Raw genomic sequence first — 16,483 nt, 5'->3', positions numbered from 1 at the left:
GAAGGGATGTAGGAGTAGTAGGGTAAAAGAAATAAGGGGCCCAAGTACTGAACTAGAAATGGAACTTATATGCTTGTCTACCTAGAACGGCAGAGGGCCAAAAAGAGATGACAAAGTTGACTTGAACAAAACAGAAATGTGGATGCATCAAGCTCCAGAAACAAGATCAGGGTTTTGCTATATTCTGAAATTAATTGAGGGCATGGGTGGAGGGAGAAGAAACGTTTCTAAGTACAAACAGGCAGCTAACTGGGCTCTACTTCCTAGTTAAGACAAAACATAGAAAGAGCAATCTCGTGCAAGCAGTCAAGCCTCTACTGCTAACTTTAGCACAATGGCCGATGGTAAAGGCAATGAAGGGTGATGACCAGAGCCAGATCAATATAGGAAGAAGTAACCAGGCAGACTGGATGGTACAAAATAGTTGTCTGATGACATCTATGTTATGATTCATCCAGCACTCATCCTCATCTCAGCAAAATTCATCCAGCACTCATTTGCAAATCAACATTATACATCCAGCTCCCACCCTCAGATCAGCAAATACAGACTGGTAAACCCATCAAACACCCGACATTCAAATAAATCCTGCCAACTAAACCATAATCAATCAACGAAATTCGCAAACACCACCAAAGATGTCTACAGCAACCTTCACACCACAGCAGAAAAGACACGGACACCTAATAAACATACCACTAATGAGAACTCTCAAAAACATAATATGTCTCACCTTCATTCTCATAAACGCTCAGTCCCTAACCAAAAAATACATGCTAATATCAGACATACTGAAAGAAAAAAACCCCGATTTCATCGCTATAACAGAAACCTGGTTCAAAAACACCAACCATGTCCTTACAAACCAACTTGAAAGCAACGACTACGACACTTTTTCAATCCCTCGCAAGAACCGCAGAGGAGGAGGGCTACTAATCATAAAAAAGCAATTCGCAATGAAAGTGATCCCACTCAAAATCCCTAAACAATACGAAATATCCCTATTCGACTCACAAAACCTCCAAATTTGCCTAGTATACTGCCCACCCAAACTGTTAGATAACGATATCTCACCTCTCACTGAATTCCTAATAACAAACATTAGTATAAAAAAACCTACGATCATACTTGGAGACTTCAATCTTCACACCAATGCCAGCCCCAGATCACAAAATTGCTAAGCACTCCTTGACATGCTAGCAAGTCTAAATTTCAACCTGCAAGTGAACAACCCCACACATAAAGCAGGTCATGCACTCGACCTGATTTTTATGAATATATAGTTCTCAGACCGACTATCTCATACAGACCAGTCCCCTGGTCCGATCACTATCTACTACAATGCAAGACGCAAGCAAACATAAACACGCCAAAAACAAACGAAAATCAACAATCCTTCAAATACCGACCACCTTTCCAAACCGATCTCCTACAACAAGAACTGGGAAAACAATTAGCAAATCTGGACCTCTCAAATATAAACAATGCAATCCAATCCTGGTTCCAAATAACAGAAAAAAACGCAAACAACATAAACCCAGAGAGATGGAGAAAGATAAAGAATCCCAGAGAACAACAAAACCCATGGTTCAACTCGCAACCAAGAAGCATGAAATCCAACCTCAGGAAAATTGAAAAAGAATGGCAAAAAAACAAGTGTCCGCTGACAACACAAAAATACCGCACACACCTGACTGCTTATAAAAAAAATGATTCTAGATACGAAACGTAATTACTACAGTCAAAAGATAAAAAAATCCAACAATAACACCAAAGCTCTATTCAATATAGTAAACAACCTCATTTCTGAAAAAACCAACGCCAACATGACCAAACCTAACAATTTAAGCCAAGACCTAGCTATGTTTTTCAAGAACAAAATAACCAAAATAACAGATGCCTTCATCAACACAGTGATTGCAGAAATGCAAATAAACACAACACAACGCCATGGCCCAACTTTGAACCCATCTCCATCACGGATACCGAAAAGCTGCTAAGAAAAATAAACGCAGCTCGCCATGAGCTAGACACCATCCCAACGAGAGACCTAAAGGAAATTGCACACTCAATAGCCCCAGCAGTAACAGCAATTATCAATAAATCCCTCGAAGAAGGGGAGATCCCAGTCAAATTAAAGACGGCAACGATCAAACCTATACTAAAAAGAAAAAACCTGAACCCAGATGACTTGAACAACTACCACCCAATTTCAATTCTACAGCTCCTAGCAAAAATGACTGAGAAAACTGTTCTAAAACAACTCAATGAACATCTGGATAACTACAAAATTCTATACCCCAACCAACACAGCTTCAGGAAAAATCTCAGTATGGAAACTCTAATGCTCAATCTATCAAACAACATACTAAGAGGATTTGAGAACAAAATAGGCTATCTTCTAATACTCCTCGACCTTTCCGCAGCATTTGACACGGTTGACCACAAAAGGCTAATATACAGTCTAGCAAACATAGGACTCACTGGTACAACCCTGGACTGGTTCACCTCGTTCCTAAAAGACAGATTCTTCAAAGTATCAATCAACAACTCATCTGAAGCAATCCTACTTGAAACAGGAGTGCCACAAGGATCTGCTCTGTCGGCTACACTCTTCAATATATATCTACTCCCACTATGCCAACTTTTAACAAGCATTGGAGTAACGTATTATATGTATGCCGACGACATACAACTCCTTATTCCAATCTCCTCCAACGTGGAAGATGCACTATCATTAGCAGCCTCTCACCTAGACACAATCAGGAATATGCTAAACCACCTAAAATTATGCCTTAACATGTGCAAAACAGAATGCATTCTAATAGAAAGAACAAACACAGGTCAAAAAACCACCCCAGCACTTCTCATAGACAACATCTGCCTACCACTTAAAGATAACGTAAAAGATTTGGGCATTTGGATTGGCAGCGAACTAAGCTTCAAAAAACACATCGCATTAAAAACAAAAGAAGGATTCTATAAACTCCAAATTCTGAAACATCTAAAACCAATGCTACACCACCAAGATTTCAGAACAGTACTACAATCCCTAATTTGCTCCAGCCTTGACTACTGCAACTCACTCTTGTTGAGTTCACCTAAAGCGACATTAAAACCACTACAATTGCTGCAGAACGCAGCAGCTAGAGTCCTGATGGGCAAAAAGAAAACAGAACACATCACCCCTATACTCAAAAGTCTACACTGGCTTCCGGTGAACAAACGAATTGAATTCAAAGTACCAACAGTACTACACAATGCAATATACAAAGTAGATAACACGACCTTTCACAATGTCATTCACTTACACAGAGCACAACGTACAACTAGAACAGCAAGTAAAATAAATCTAGCAATTCCCTCACTCCCAGTAGCCAAATTATCCACAACAAGGAACAGAGCAATATCTATTGCCGGTCCAAAATTATGGAACTCTACCAGAACACCTGAGCTCTCAAAGTAACTTTAAATCCTTCAAAAAAGAGCTCAAGACGTGGTTATTCTTACAAACACACAAGAATGGCACTTGATAACATCTCTCAACAAATATAATACATACCTTCGTTGGGTATGCAATAGCGAACATAAAGCTAGGACTATGAATGAGTTAAAATAGGCCTATAGATTACATACAACACATAATTAGATCCCCCCAGTTTACCTGATATGTTTAATGGTCTTACCTTAGACAATGTGTAAGGTTGATTAGATATGCCAATAATAAGAATTTCTGAGCAGTTTCTTTTTAATTTTTAATTTCTTAATTTTGTTACTGAGACCAGTTACTGTTAGATGTAAGGTTGTGTTTTTGATGTTAAATTGTAAAACGTATGAAGGAGCAAATGTGTTGATTACGTTCTATGAGTTCACTTATTGTTTTATGTAATGGTTGTTGATGATGTAAACCGGGGTGAAGGCAGCTAGCTATACCTCGGTATATAAAAAGCTTTAAAATAAATAAATAAATAAATAAATGGTGATTAGTTTGCAAAATACTAAAACTTTTGTACCTCATGGTACAAACAGTGAAATGTCAGCACTAGTTTTATAGCAAAGAAGAATGTTCTAAGAACATGTTTATTCCTAGATAAAGAAGTTTAGCGCATTATACTAAATCAAATGCTAAGGTGTAATATAGATAACCAGCTTTATTGGTTAAAGATAATTATATTGCACAGTAAAGCTGAAAATTTTGGAATTAAGATCTGACCAATTTTCCTAAACTTTTTTTTTGTATCAGCCTATGATATGTTTAAGAAGTATTTTCTAGAGGTCTTAAAGGTGCTAACAGGGTCTTTCCCTCCTCTCTCTAAAATGTATTACTTCCCTCAGGCTAAAAGGAAATATGTACTTGGAGTAGCAGCAATCCAACTGCCCTTCTAAAACAACAACAAGTTTGTTTGTTTTTTTATTTTTTTTGATAGGTTGGATGACGATGCAGTGTCACCTTCAACGTTAATTGTTCAGCTAACTCTTGATTCAGACAGGGAATTGCTGCTCAAGACATTCTTTAAATTTAGAGTTGCTACTTTTTTGAATTGTAAGATTCATAGGCTTTTAGCCTAAATAATTGATCCCATCCACCACAGTTGTATAGGGGCATTAGGGGAGGAAGGAGATGAGAGTTGAGGAGAGAAGGAGGGGAGATGGGTGGGGAGGTAAACCTGGGAAGATGTGGTAGAATTGTTGGGACTTGAAAGGGTTTAGTTTTAGTGTATTTTTAGCCAGGTAGCCTTTTTGTTTTAATGTATTTTAGCCATGTAATATGTATAATGATATGTTTTTAGTATATATGTGTTTGAATGTTGCTACTGCAATTTCAATCAACGTAAACCGCCTTGAAATGAACTTGAAAGCCGGTATATAAGGTTGAATAAATAAATAAATAAATAAATAAATAAATGTTTTCAGTCATGGCAAGGAGTACATAAAATATTTGCAGACAACATTCAGTTTTGCTTTCCTGTTAGAGGATCACTGGCATCTACCTTAGTAGAATTAACCACTTATTTGAAAGCAACAGATATACAGTTATTTGATAACTGTCTGGCACTGAACGTGAATAAAACAGATTTTGGTTTTAGCAAGGACCCCTTAAAATAGAGAACTTATCATTTTTTTTCTTTAAGGGACTGATTTACCACTGTCGAGCACTGCTTGGGACTGTTGCTAGACCAGAGTTGCTAGACCAGACTAGGACCAGCTCCAGAAGAGTCCAGGTATAGCCAGATTGGGTGTGGCTCACTCAGTGGCTAGAGGTAGCTAACTTGTGAGCCAGCAGAAATAATACAGACTGTGCACAGCCCAGGAGAGGAGCCAACTGTTCCAGTGCAGATACTGGAGCATAGTGGACCAAAACGTAGTTCTCAGAACTCACCCATCTTTCTTACCAAAGGTGGTTTCACAGTTCCATCTCAATCAAAATACAGAACTACCAATCTTTTTCCCTAAACCTCACTCCAATGATAGGGAAAAGTTACTCCATATGCTAGACTGTAAAAGAGCACTAGCTTACTACAAAGAAAGAACAAAATCGGACTCACGGACTTCTCAACTCTTTGTTTCTTTCAATCCGAAAGCACCTGGACTTCCAGTAACCAAACGTACCATCTCTAGCTGGATAGTACAATGCATACAGTTTTGCTATGACAAGCAGAAATTACATCTATCTTCTATTCCCAAAGCTCACCAAGTCAGAGCAGAGCAATGGCGACGTCATGGGCACACCTTCGAAATGTACAACCCATAGACATTTGCAAGGCAGCTACATGGTCATCACTCCATACCTTCATATCACACTACTGCCTTGATCAACAAGCAACCGAGGATGCGAAGATAGGACAAGCAATCCTGCACTCTGTATCCTCCTGTCCACGGTGAATACCACACTACTGTAGATCACGTTTAACCATACATACCACAAATAACGTGATCGGGAGCTTGGGACTCCCATGACAGCATGGCTAATTCAGCCCTGCTATCAACGGGAAAAAGCAAGTTTGCTTACCGTAAACGGTGTTTCCGTAGAGAGCAGGATGAATTAGCCATGCTGACCCACCCTCCTCCCTGGCAGTCACCGTCTTTTCGACTACACTACAGCTTAATCACAGACTGAGGAGAATCTGTTACTTTCCTGCACAGGAACACACGCGCAGCCGCAGAGACTAAAAAGCCAAACTTCTGCTTAATGAAGCTCCACCTCCCGGACCTGATTGACAGATCCCATGACAGCATGGCTAATTCATCCTGCTATCTACGGAAACACCGTTTACGGTAAGCAAACTTGCTTTTTCCATATGTGTAGGTTTAACAGTGTATAATTCTTGATAACACTGCCAAAATGTCTCACTAATGCCTTTGTCAGAATTTACCAAATTCCCAGTCCTATCCCTTGAATTTGTAATAAAACTTGGTCCCCTTTACATTTAGTCAATAAAGTTAGCATTCCTACTGTTATTACCATACAAAAAATATTTATATCAGTAGTATAACAGGCTCTTCTTTGCCCTTTGGCAGAGAAGTAAATTAACAGTTGTCTGTACTGTCAGATACTGAATTCAATGTGCTATCGTGGTGTTTTATTCACATAATTCCTGAACTTTTCTAAGTTGGGATTCCAAATTCAAATTGTCTTTAGCTAAAGTTTCCCTCTTAACCATCGTATAAGAAATTATTTTCCTTTGAAGTACTGACTTTGCTGCCTCCCAAAACAAAATTGGATCATCTTGGTGGCATTGATTATTTTCTTTGTAATCCTCCCACTTTTTTTTTTTTTTTTTTTTTTAACCAAAAACTTCCTCAATGCCATATCAAGATACAGATGCTTAGGAAACTCCCATACTTTCGGGGATTCTGAGGAACATAAAGCCTCAAAGGCAATCCACACCACTGAGTGATAAGAAATGGTCACATGTACAATTTCAAAGGAGAAATTACTTACCTGATAATTTCGTTTTCTTTAGTGTAGACAGATGGACTCAGGACCAATGGGTATAATGTACTCCTGATAGCAGTTGGAGACGGATCAGATTTCAATCTGACATCAGCCCCTAGTACATATACCCCTGCAGAAAGTGCAGCTCTTCAGTATTCTCCTCGAAAAGCATTGTGGATATATGTGTGACTGACTAATTTGATTAATTTGAATAACTTCATAACTTGGTTAAACTTTATAACTTGATTAACTTGATCTGGTTGAATTGGCTATGGCTGGAGACCGCCAGTGCCCTCAACCGGAAGGCGTCAACACCTCGTAGGATGGGTGTCCAAAGTGAAGGAAAGCATGGCTTACCCTTGTATCATTCGAAATTCCATAAGTAACAGCAGCCAAGGGTGGGATGCTGAGTCCATCTATCTACACTAAGGAAAATGAAATTATCAGGTAAGTAATTTCTCCATTTCCTAGCGTGTAGCAGATGGACTAAGGACCAATGGGATGTATAAAAGCTACTCCCGAACCAGGTGGGAGGCTGCCCGTGACCCACTTAGTACTGCCCTTGCAAATGCTGTGTCCTCCCGAGCCTGAACATCCAGGCGGTAGAATCTGGAGAAGGTGGGATGGAGGACCATGTCGCCGCCCTGCAAATCTCGGCGGGTGACAGCATTCTGGTTTCTGCCCAGGACACTGCCTGGGCTCTAGTAGAATGGGCCTTGATCTGTAGAGGTGGTGGCTTGCCTGCTTCTACATAGGCCGCCTTGATAACTTCCTTGATCCAGCGGGCTATGGTTGCCCGCAAGGCTGCTTCCCCTTGTCTCTTCCCGCTGTGGAGGACGAACAGGTGGTCTGTCTTTTGTACGGGTTCCGACATTTCCAGGTATCTGGATAGGAGTCTGCCGATGTTGAGGTGGCGCAGACTATGAGCTTCTTGCAAATTCTTCGACTCGTCTGGCGATGGTAGCGAGATGGTTTGGTTAAGATGGAAGTGTGACACCACTTTGGGAAGGAACCGTGCGTAGCTGGATGGTTCCCGGGATGAGCCTGAGAAACTGTTCACAGCAGGACAGTGCTTGTACTTCCGAAATGCGGCGGGTTGAACACACTACCAGCAGGTATGCTGTCTTTAAAGTTAACAGGTGGAGGGTCAGACCTCGGAGGGGCCTAAAGGAGGCTCCTGCTAGGAAATCCAAGACCAAGTTGAGATTCCAAAGAGGTACCGGCCACTTTAGTGGTGGGCAGTTGTGTTTGACTCCTTTCAGGAAGCGTGAAACTTCCGGATGAGAAGCTATGCTGCCACCCTCACTCTTGGAGCCGTAGCATGACAATGCGGCTACCTGTACCTTGATGGAGTTGAGGGACAGACCCTTCTGTAGCCCGTTCTGCAGGAATTCCAGGATCACAGGAACTTTAATTGAGTGTGATATGATGTCGTGGTCTTCGCACCAGGCTTTGAATACTCGCCAAATCCTTATGCACGTTAAAGATGTGGAGAACTTGTGTGCTCGGAGTAGGGTGTCGATTACAACCCCCGGGTATCCGCTCTTTCTCAGGCGATCTCTCTCAAAGGCCAGCCCGTAAGAGAGAATTGAGCTGGATTTTCGTGGAGGGTCGGTCCTTGTTGAAGCAGGTCTCTGTGTGGAGGTAGAGGCAGGCGGATCTCTGCTAGTAGTCTTCTCATGTCTGCGTACCACAGTCTTCTTGGCCAGTCCGGGGCCATTAGAAGTACTAGTCCCCTGTGTAGCTGTATCTTGTGGATGATTGCGCCCAATAGGGGCGCAATCATCCACAAGAAGGCATATAATAGGGTCCCCTGTGGCCAGGTCTGTACCAGGGCATCGATCCCCTGGGACTGAGGTTCCCGCCTGTGGCTGAAGTAACTGGGTACTTGGGCGTTGGACCGGTTTGCCAGAAGGTCCATGTCTGGTGTCCCCCACCGGTTCTCTATCATTTGGAACGCTGCGGGCGACAGCTTCCATTCTCCTGGGTCTAGACTTTCTCTGCTGAGGTAGTCTGCCGTGATGTCTTTCCCGGCGATGTGGACGGCTGAGACCTCCTGGAGGTTACTTCCACCCACGACATTAGAGGGTCGATTTCCAGAGACACCTGTTGGCTTCTGGTTCCCCCCTGACGGTTGATGTAGGCCACTGTCGTGGCGTTGCCTGACATTACTCTGACCGCTTTGTCTCGGAGTCTGTGATCGAATTGCAGGCAGACTAGTCTGACCGCCCGTGCTTCTAGGCGGTTAATGTTCCATCCCGACTCTTCTGTGTTCCACTGCCCTTGGGCGGTTGACTCCTCGCAGTGTGCTCCCCATCCTCGTAGGCTGGCGTCTGTGGTGAGAAGGGTCCAGATTGGTGAAGATAGCCTTGCCCCCTGGTTCAGGTGGCTGCCCTGCAGCCACCACCGTAACTGGGTCCGGACCCTGCCCGGGAGTGATAGATGAACAGCGTAGTACTGAGACAGTGGATTCCATTGCAATAGAAGTGAGCGCTGCAGGGGTCTCATGTGAGCTCGCGCCCATGAAACTACTTCCAGTGTGGATGCCATCAGACCGAGGACTTGTAGGTAATCCCATGCTGTTGGGCGAGGTTCGCTCAGCCGGATTTGCAACCGGTTCCTCAGTTTTGATCTCTTTGTGGGAGTCAGGCTGACCTTGTCTTCTTTGGTGTCGAATCGGACTCCTAGATATTCTAGCGACTGTGTGGGCTGCAAACAACTTTTGTTTGTGCTGACCACCCATCCGAGGCTCTCCAGTAGAGTTTTGACTCTGTTAGTTGCTTGGTGGCTTTCCTCTGGGGATTTCGCCCTGATTAGCCAATCGTCTAGGTAAGGGTGTACGAGGATTCCTTCCTTCCTCAGTGTTGCCGCCACCACCACCACTATGATCTTGGTGAACGTCCGGGGTGCTGTGGCTAACCCGAAGGGTAGTGCCCGGAACTGGTAGTGACGGTCCAGGATTTTGAAGCGTAAGCAGCGCTGTTCCTGATGAATTGGGATGTGAAGGTAGGCCTCTGAAAGATCCAGGGATGTGAGGAACTCTCCCGGTTGAATCACCCTTATTACGGAGCATAGGGTTTCCATGCGGAAGCGGGGAATCCTCAGGTGGTGGTTGACCGACGAGGTCCAGGATGGGCCTGAATGTCCCCTCTTTCTTGGGGACGATAAAATAAATGGAATAATGCCCAGTATTTATTTCTTGTGGAGGCACTGGGGTTATGGCTTCGAGGGCCAGTAGTCTGGTCGGTGTAGCTTCCACTGCCACCCTCTTGGAGAGGTCGTGGCAGGGGGATTCCACGAACTTGTCCGGAGGGGTTCGTAGGAAATCCAAGTAGTACCCCTCTCGAATGATGGCTAGGACCCACTTGTCCGAAGTTATCTCGACCCATCTGTGGTAGAATAGGACTAGTCTGCCCCCTATGGCTTCTTCCCTTGGACGGGTCGGCTGAATCTCATTGTGGAGTGCAGCTGGGGCCCGGACCCGAGCTGGTTCCCCTCTTGTTGTGCTTGTTCCGAAAGGACTGGTTCCTGCCCATAGGGCACTTGATAGTTGCTTTTGTATGAGTTGAAGCGTTGTGAACCTCTGCCCCTGGAGGCCCGGGGGGAAGGGTCGCTGGTTTCTCTTATTCCTGTCCTCCGGTAGGCGTGGCAATGGGGACTCGCCCCATTTGTTGGCAAGTTTCTCTAGTTTGCTGCCTAACAGCAGGGATCCTTTGAAAGGCATCCTTGTGAGATGCGTTTTGGAAGATGCGTCGGCCGACCAGCTTCGGAGCCAGAGTTGTCTCCTGGCAGCCACAGCTGATGACACTCTTCTGGCCGCTGTGCGCACCAGATCGGAGGCAGCGTCCGCAAGGAATGATACTGCTGGTTCCATGGCCTCTCCAGAGGTGTTGCTCCTGGTCTGAGATAGGCAGGCACATGTCACTACGGTGCAGCAGGCCGCTATTTGTAGAGACATAGCAGCGGCGTCAAAGGACTGTTTAAGGATGGATTTCAGACGCTGGTCATGAGCATCTTTGAGTGCTGCTCCTCCCTCCACTGGGATAGTAGAGCGCTTCGAGACCGCGCAGACCATGGCATCCACTTTTGGGCATGTCAGAAGGTCTTTGGCCGCCGGGTCCAGGGGATACATGGCTGCCATAGCTCGTCCCCCTTTGAATGTGGACTCTGGAGCACTCCATTCCAGGTCAATTAGCTGCTGGACGGCTTGTAAGAGAGGGAAATGACGAGAGGTCTGGCGGAGTCCCTCTAGCAGGGGATTCATCTTAGGCTCTCCCGAAGCACTTGTGCCAGGGATAGCGAGCTCCTTCAGGCTGTGAGTGACCAGGTCTGGGAGCTCGTCCTTGGTGAAAAAGCATCTCATGGTTCTGTGAGGCTCTGTCCCCGGAGGGAGTTCCCCCTCTTCTGGGGGCTCTGCTTCCTCTTCAGAGTTGTCCGTGTCCCCATAGGGAGGGATAAAGGTCTTCTGGTGGAGGCTGTGGCTGTTTAGCCGGAGGCTCCGTCTGCATGTGGACGAAGGTGTTAGCCCTTTGAAGAATTCCACCCATGAGATAGACGCTGGGTCCAAGCTAAGGGGCGTTGAGTCCCTGGAGGTCCCTATCTGAGGGGATGTCCCGCTGGAATTTGCTAGGTCCGGGGTACTCACTGAGGAGCTAGTACTCGGCCCTGGATGGGACTGGCCCTGGACTGGATCTCCCAGGGCCTCCTCGCACTGAGTGCACAGGGCGTTGGCCTCTTTGCTTTGTGCGGCTCTGATATGGCATGCTGGGCAGAGGCCTTGAGCTCTGTTTCCAGTGGTGCCATGGCTATAGGTGCGTAAATCCTTATGCACTCCGGCGCATCTAAGATGTGCGTGCGGGTTGTGCGCGTAGGTGTGCGCACAAGTCGCAGGTACGCGCTCAGCCCGATAGGTGCTCAATGCATGTATATCTTATGCGCACATGGCCCTTGTGCGTGTAACTTTATGCGCACATGGCCCTTGTGCGTGTAACTTTATGCACACGTATTTTGTGCGCCTAGCTGGCCTTGTGCGCCCGGATCGAGATGGCGGACAGAGCAGTGAATAGGGCCAATATGGCGACGGCGACCACGCAGGCAATATGGCAACCACCTCGGAGGGTCTCCACGTGGGAGGGCCCTTGGAACTAACCGGGGCCTGGCCCTGCTAGGGCGGATCAACCCGGCGGCACTGGTCCTGGCCAGCGACCTGTGCGACTCCTCAAATCTCGGAGACCGGAGTCTATGCTGAAGATTTCTACCTTACCTTGTCTTCAGCGCTTCCCGGTTTCGTTCCGGACGGTCTCCGGCTGCGGGGGGAGAGGGCAAATACCTTCACCGCCGTGCTCGAGGGTGCACCCGCTGCTTCTCAGCCACGCCCGAGATTGGGGGCTAGGTCCTCGTCGCGATTCGGCTGCCAGATCGAGGCTCACCTCCGAGGGACCACGGAAATCACCTCGGGAATTCTCAACTGGGGGAGGGACCCGAGGGTATCACTGCAGAAGAGCGGGGCTTGTCTTCAGAGGTAGGTTTTCTTCCGAATTTGGGTTTTCTTCATTGAATTTGTTCTAACGCTGTGAGAGCATGCAGATAGTCCCTAACTGCTATGGAGACGGAAAATACTGAAGAGCTGCACTTCCTGCAGGGGTATATGTACTAGGGGCTGATGTCAGATTGAAATCTGATCCGTCTCCAACTGCTATCAGGCATTCACTATACACACTGGTCCTGAGTCCATCTGCTACACGATAGGAAACTGCTATTATCTTGGAAATGAAATCCTTCCGTAAAAGCAAATAGTCAATGCGTGAGCAAGTGTTGTGTGCTCCGGACACATGCATGCATGTTCACTCCAGGGGATGTAACTTATGCCATACAGCAACCAAATTTAGTGCATGACAAAGATACGAAACTCCCATTTTTTTGTCTGAGCTATGTATAGTGGTAAAGGAGGACCTAGCCAGAATGGGATCTCATACGCAATTTAAATCACCTCCCATTAAGACCAGAACTTTCTCATATTCTACAAGAAGATTAATAATCTTAGTGAAAAACACATGACTATACATTTTTGGAGCATACACATTACACTATACTAAGGGTTGTCAAAAAGGAATGCCCTGCACCAATAAAAATCTACCTTCAGGGTCTAATCATTCTCTTAGCCTCGAAGCGTATCATTTTACCAATAAATCCTTCATTCTTAAACCAAAAGGTTTGCTCAAGAGGTCCATATTTTCCATTTTTGATCATTTTTACAACCTCCTTCTTTAACTCCAAGTTTCTTCTCGCTTGCATTCAGTGTCAGATTATGTTAACAAGCTAGGACTCACCTTTAGAGTGCTTCACTGAAGGCCGCTTAGGTAAGGTCTCCTCGATGGAATGTGATGATATAGGCAGTGCATTCTCCAAACTGTTACTGATATTGTTTATAGGGGTCTCGGCCCTTGAAGTAGCCTAAAAACAGATATAATTTATAAAGCAGAGATATATTTAACACAATTATTCTCCTTGCTGTGCCAATAACCACACTTCAAAATTAGTCCACTAACATTAAAAAAAACAAGATTCAAAGACTATTCGAAGGACTTTGTATTGAAGTTTTCCTTTTAGATATCTTTACAAGGGACTGAAACATGAACAGTGACAATTTGACTACTAGGTCAATATCTATTGTGCTAAACTCAAAAGCCATTGCAAAAGCAACAAATCTTTATATTAGGAAAGTAAACATAAGAGGGAAAAAAGCATTTTTTCAAAATATGTAGCTGTAATGGTGAGGAAAAACAGATTCACATTCAAAAAAGTATGAAAGATCTCAGAAAGGGGGATATCAAGGAAAAATATCTGGAAAGCCAGAGAAACAGGTAAGGCAAAAGCAGTTAAGCAGTGAGACCAGTCATTTAAAAATTTTTATTTTAGTAAAAAGAGGAAGTACAGAATTGGGACTGTAAGGCTAAGAGGTGAAAAGCAGAAAAGAGAGCAAGGTGACAAGATGGAATCTGAGAGGCTGCATGCACAACTGCTCTGTCCACCTTCCTTAGGAGATCTAATTACATAATTTTTTTCTTTAACATGCTGAAGAAGGGGGAAACTATAATGCACTTTTCCATGGAGCTTCAGCCAACATCTGTGGAAATCTAACCAAGGTGAAATTACTTCTTACTCGATAATTTCCTTTCCTCTAAGGAAGGTCACAATCCACAATGATGTGTTCTGCACTCCTGCCAGCAGATGGAGAAAATTGACTCGCTGACATCACTGACATATAGCCCTGCCCCACATCAGCCTACCACTATCTATAAAAAAGCCAAAACTGTGGAAAACCTGATTATACTTGCAATATGACTATTAAAAGTCAATGACATTACTTCCAGCCAACTGAGAACTGAGCTCAGTAAAAATGTAACAAACTGATCTTGGGGGCTGGTTTTTCACTTACCAGTCCTTCAAAAGATTCATAACTAGGAACACTACATCATCCCCAAATAAAGGACGAACAAACCAAAACCAAGTAGGCAGACCAGGGTGGGTTGTGGACTGGCCTGCCTTCCTTAGAAGAAAGGAAATTATCAGGTAAAAAGTAATTTCACCTTCTTCTGCACTCAGGCAGGCCAATCCACACTGGCAGGAAGTGCTAAAGCTACTCCTGAAATGGGTGGGAGGCTGTCTGTGCTCCCATCAACACTACATGTGGACAAGTGCAAAGTGATGCATATAGGAAAAAATAACCCTTGCTGTAGTTACACAATGTTAGGTTCTATCTTAGGAGTTACCACCCAGGAAACAGATCTAGGCGTCATAGTGGATAATACATTGAAATCGTCGGCTCAGTGTGCTGTGGCAATCAAAAAAGCAAACAATGTTAGTAATTAAGAGGGGAATGGCAAATAAAACAATGGATTCATAATGCCTCTGTCTCACTCCATGGTCAGACCGCACCTTGAACACTGTGCGCAATTCTGGTTGCTGCATCTCAAAAAAGATATAGTTGCACTGGAGAAAGTGTAGTGAAGAGCGACAAAAATAAGAGGCATGGAACGGCTGCCCTACGAGGTAAGGCTAAGGAAGTTAGGGCTGTTCAGATTGGAGACAAGATGACCGAGGGGGGGGGATATGATAGAGGTCTACAAAGTCATGAAAGGACTTGAAAAAGTAGTTATTTACTCTCTCAGATAATAGGAAGACTAGAAGGTACTCCATGAAATTATCAAGTAGCTCATTTAAAACATATCAAAGAAAATTCTTTTCAATTCAGTGCATAGTTAAGCTCTGGAATTCATTGCCAGAGGATGTGGTTACAGCAGTTAGTGTAACTGGATTTAAAAAAGGTTTGGATAAGTTCCTAGAGAAAAAATCTATAAACTATTAATTAATAAGCAATAGTAGCTTGATATTTATTTAGTTCAAACAATTTTCATTGTTTTAAATGGTTACAATCGAACAAGGCTGAGGATGCAGGGTTTCTGATGCATCCAGAAATAGAAACACAGAGTAATAACATTGTAGATGCAATCATATTAAACCCCTCCCCTTCCCCCCCCCCATACAAGAAGTCAAAACCCAGCACTGTACCAACAAAATACAAAACCAGTATCTGTGCCAATAACTGTCAATCATTCAGAATCAAACTCCTGGATCTATGGGGTAATGCTTGAATATATGGTTCCCATATCTGCAAAAATTTGCATCGATGATTCGGAGAAAGACGGGAAGCCATATTGTCCATCTGCATCATATGGTGCAAGTGGTTGCGCCATACCCAGAAGTATGGGATTTCAGCTCCTCTCCAACAAAGGAGAATCAATTTTTTACCCCACGAAACTTGCTTTTTAAAGAAATAAACGAGGCCCAATACCTTGATCCAGCAAAGGGGGAATGCAGTCAAAGAGCAATAATTTCGAAGATAACGATAGAGAAATTCCCAGCAGGTCAGCAACATGATGCACAACATTTTATTTATTTATTCATTCATTGGTTTTTTATACCGACGTTCGTAACAAACATCACATCGGTATATACAATTGTTGGCAAATGCACAGTTAAAAGCATTTGAAATAAAATAAAATAAAACAGAGTAAAATAAAACAGTAAGAACTACATAAAATCCTTAATAAATCATACATAAAATCTCTATAAAATCATAAAAGCAATCTACACAATGATAAAATAAAATTTTGTAAAGAAGATAGAGAGATTATGTTGAAGAAAAGGCTTGTTGGAATAACCAAGTTTTGAGTCCTTTCTTGAAGGTTTTGGTATTTGCTTCACGTCGTAAGTCTTGTGGGAGTGAGTTCCATAATTGTGGTCTGGCAATAGACAGGGCTCTTTCTCTTACTGCGTTTAAGTGTGCAGATTTTGATGAAGGGATTGGTAAAGTTCCATTGTTTGCTGATCTGGTTATTCTCTGTGGGGTATGAAAGTGTAATGTGGCTGTAAACCACTCAATTTTATCATTATAAAGAGTCTTATGAATTAGAGATAGTGCTTTGAACTGAATACGGTAGATGATTGGTAGCCAGTGTAGCTCCATTAAAATCGGTGTTATAT

At 43.9% G+C, this 16,483-nt stretch overlaps 1 protein-coding gene across 3 annotated transcripts in view; it reads right to left on the bottom strand.

Moving 5' to 3' along the window:
- Positions 1-16,483, bottom strand: part of ZCCHC14 (zinc finger CCHC-type containing 14) — a 307,427-nt gene that overhangs the window by 255,027 nt on the left and 35,917 nt on the right. For all 3 annotated transcript variants that reach the window (XM_029608037.1, XM_029608038.1, XM_029608036.1), the window contains one exon: positions 13,267-13,390. In XM_029608037.1, the coding sequence (XP_029463897.1) occupies positions 13,267-13,390 (124 nt within the window). The remainder of the gene's footprint in view (positions 1-13,266; positions 13,391-16,483) is intronic.

This window comes from Rhinatrema bivittatum, chromosome 7 (genome assembly GCF_901001135.1).
Source record: "Rhinatrema bivittatum chromosome 7, aRhiBiv1.1, whole genome shotgun sequence".
NCBI lineage: Eukaryota > Metazoa > Chordata > Amphibia > Gymnophiona > Rhinatrematidae > Rhinatrema > Rhinatrema bivittatum.
The sequence above is the reverse complement of the archived record's forward strand: the minus strand, read 5'-3'. Positions and strand labels throughout refer to the sequence as shown.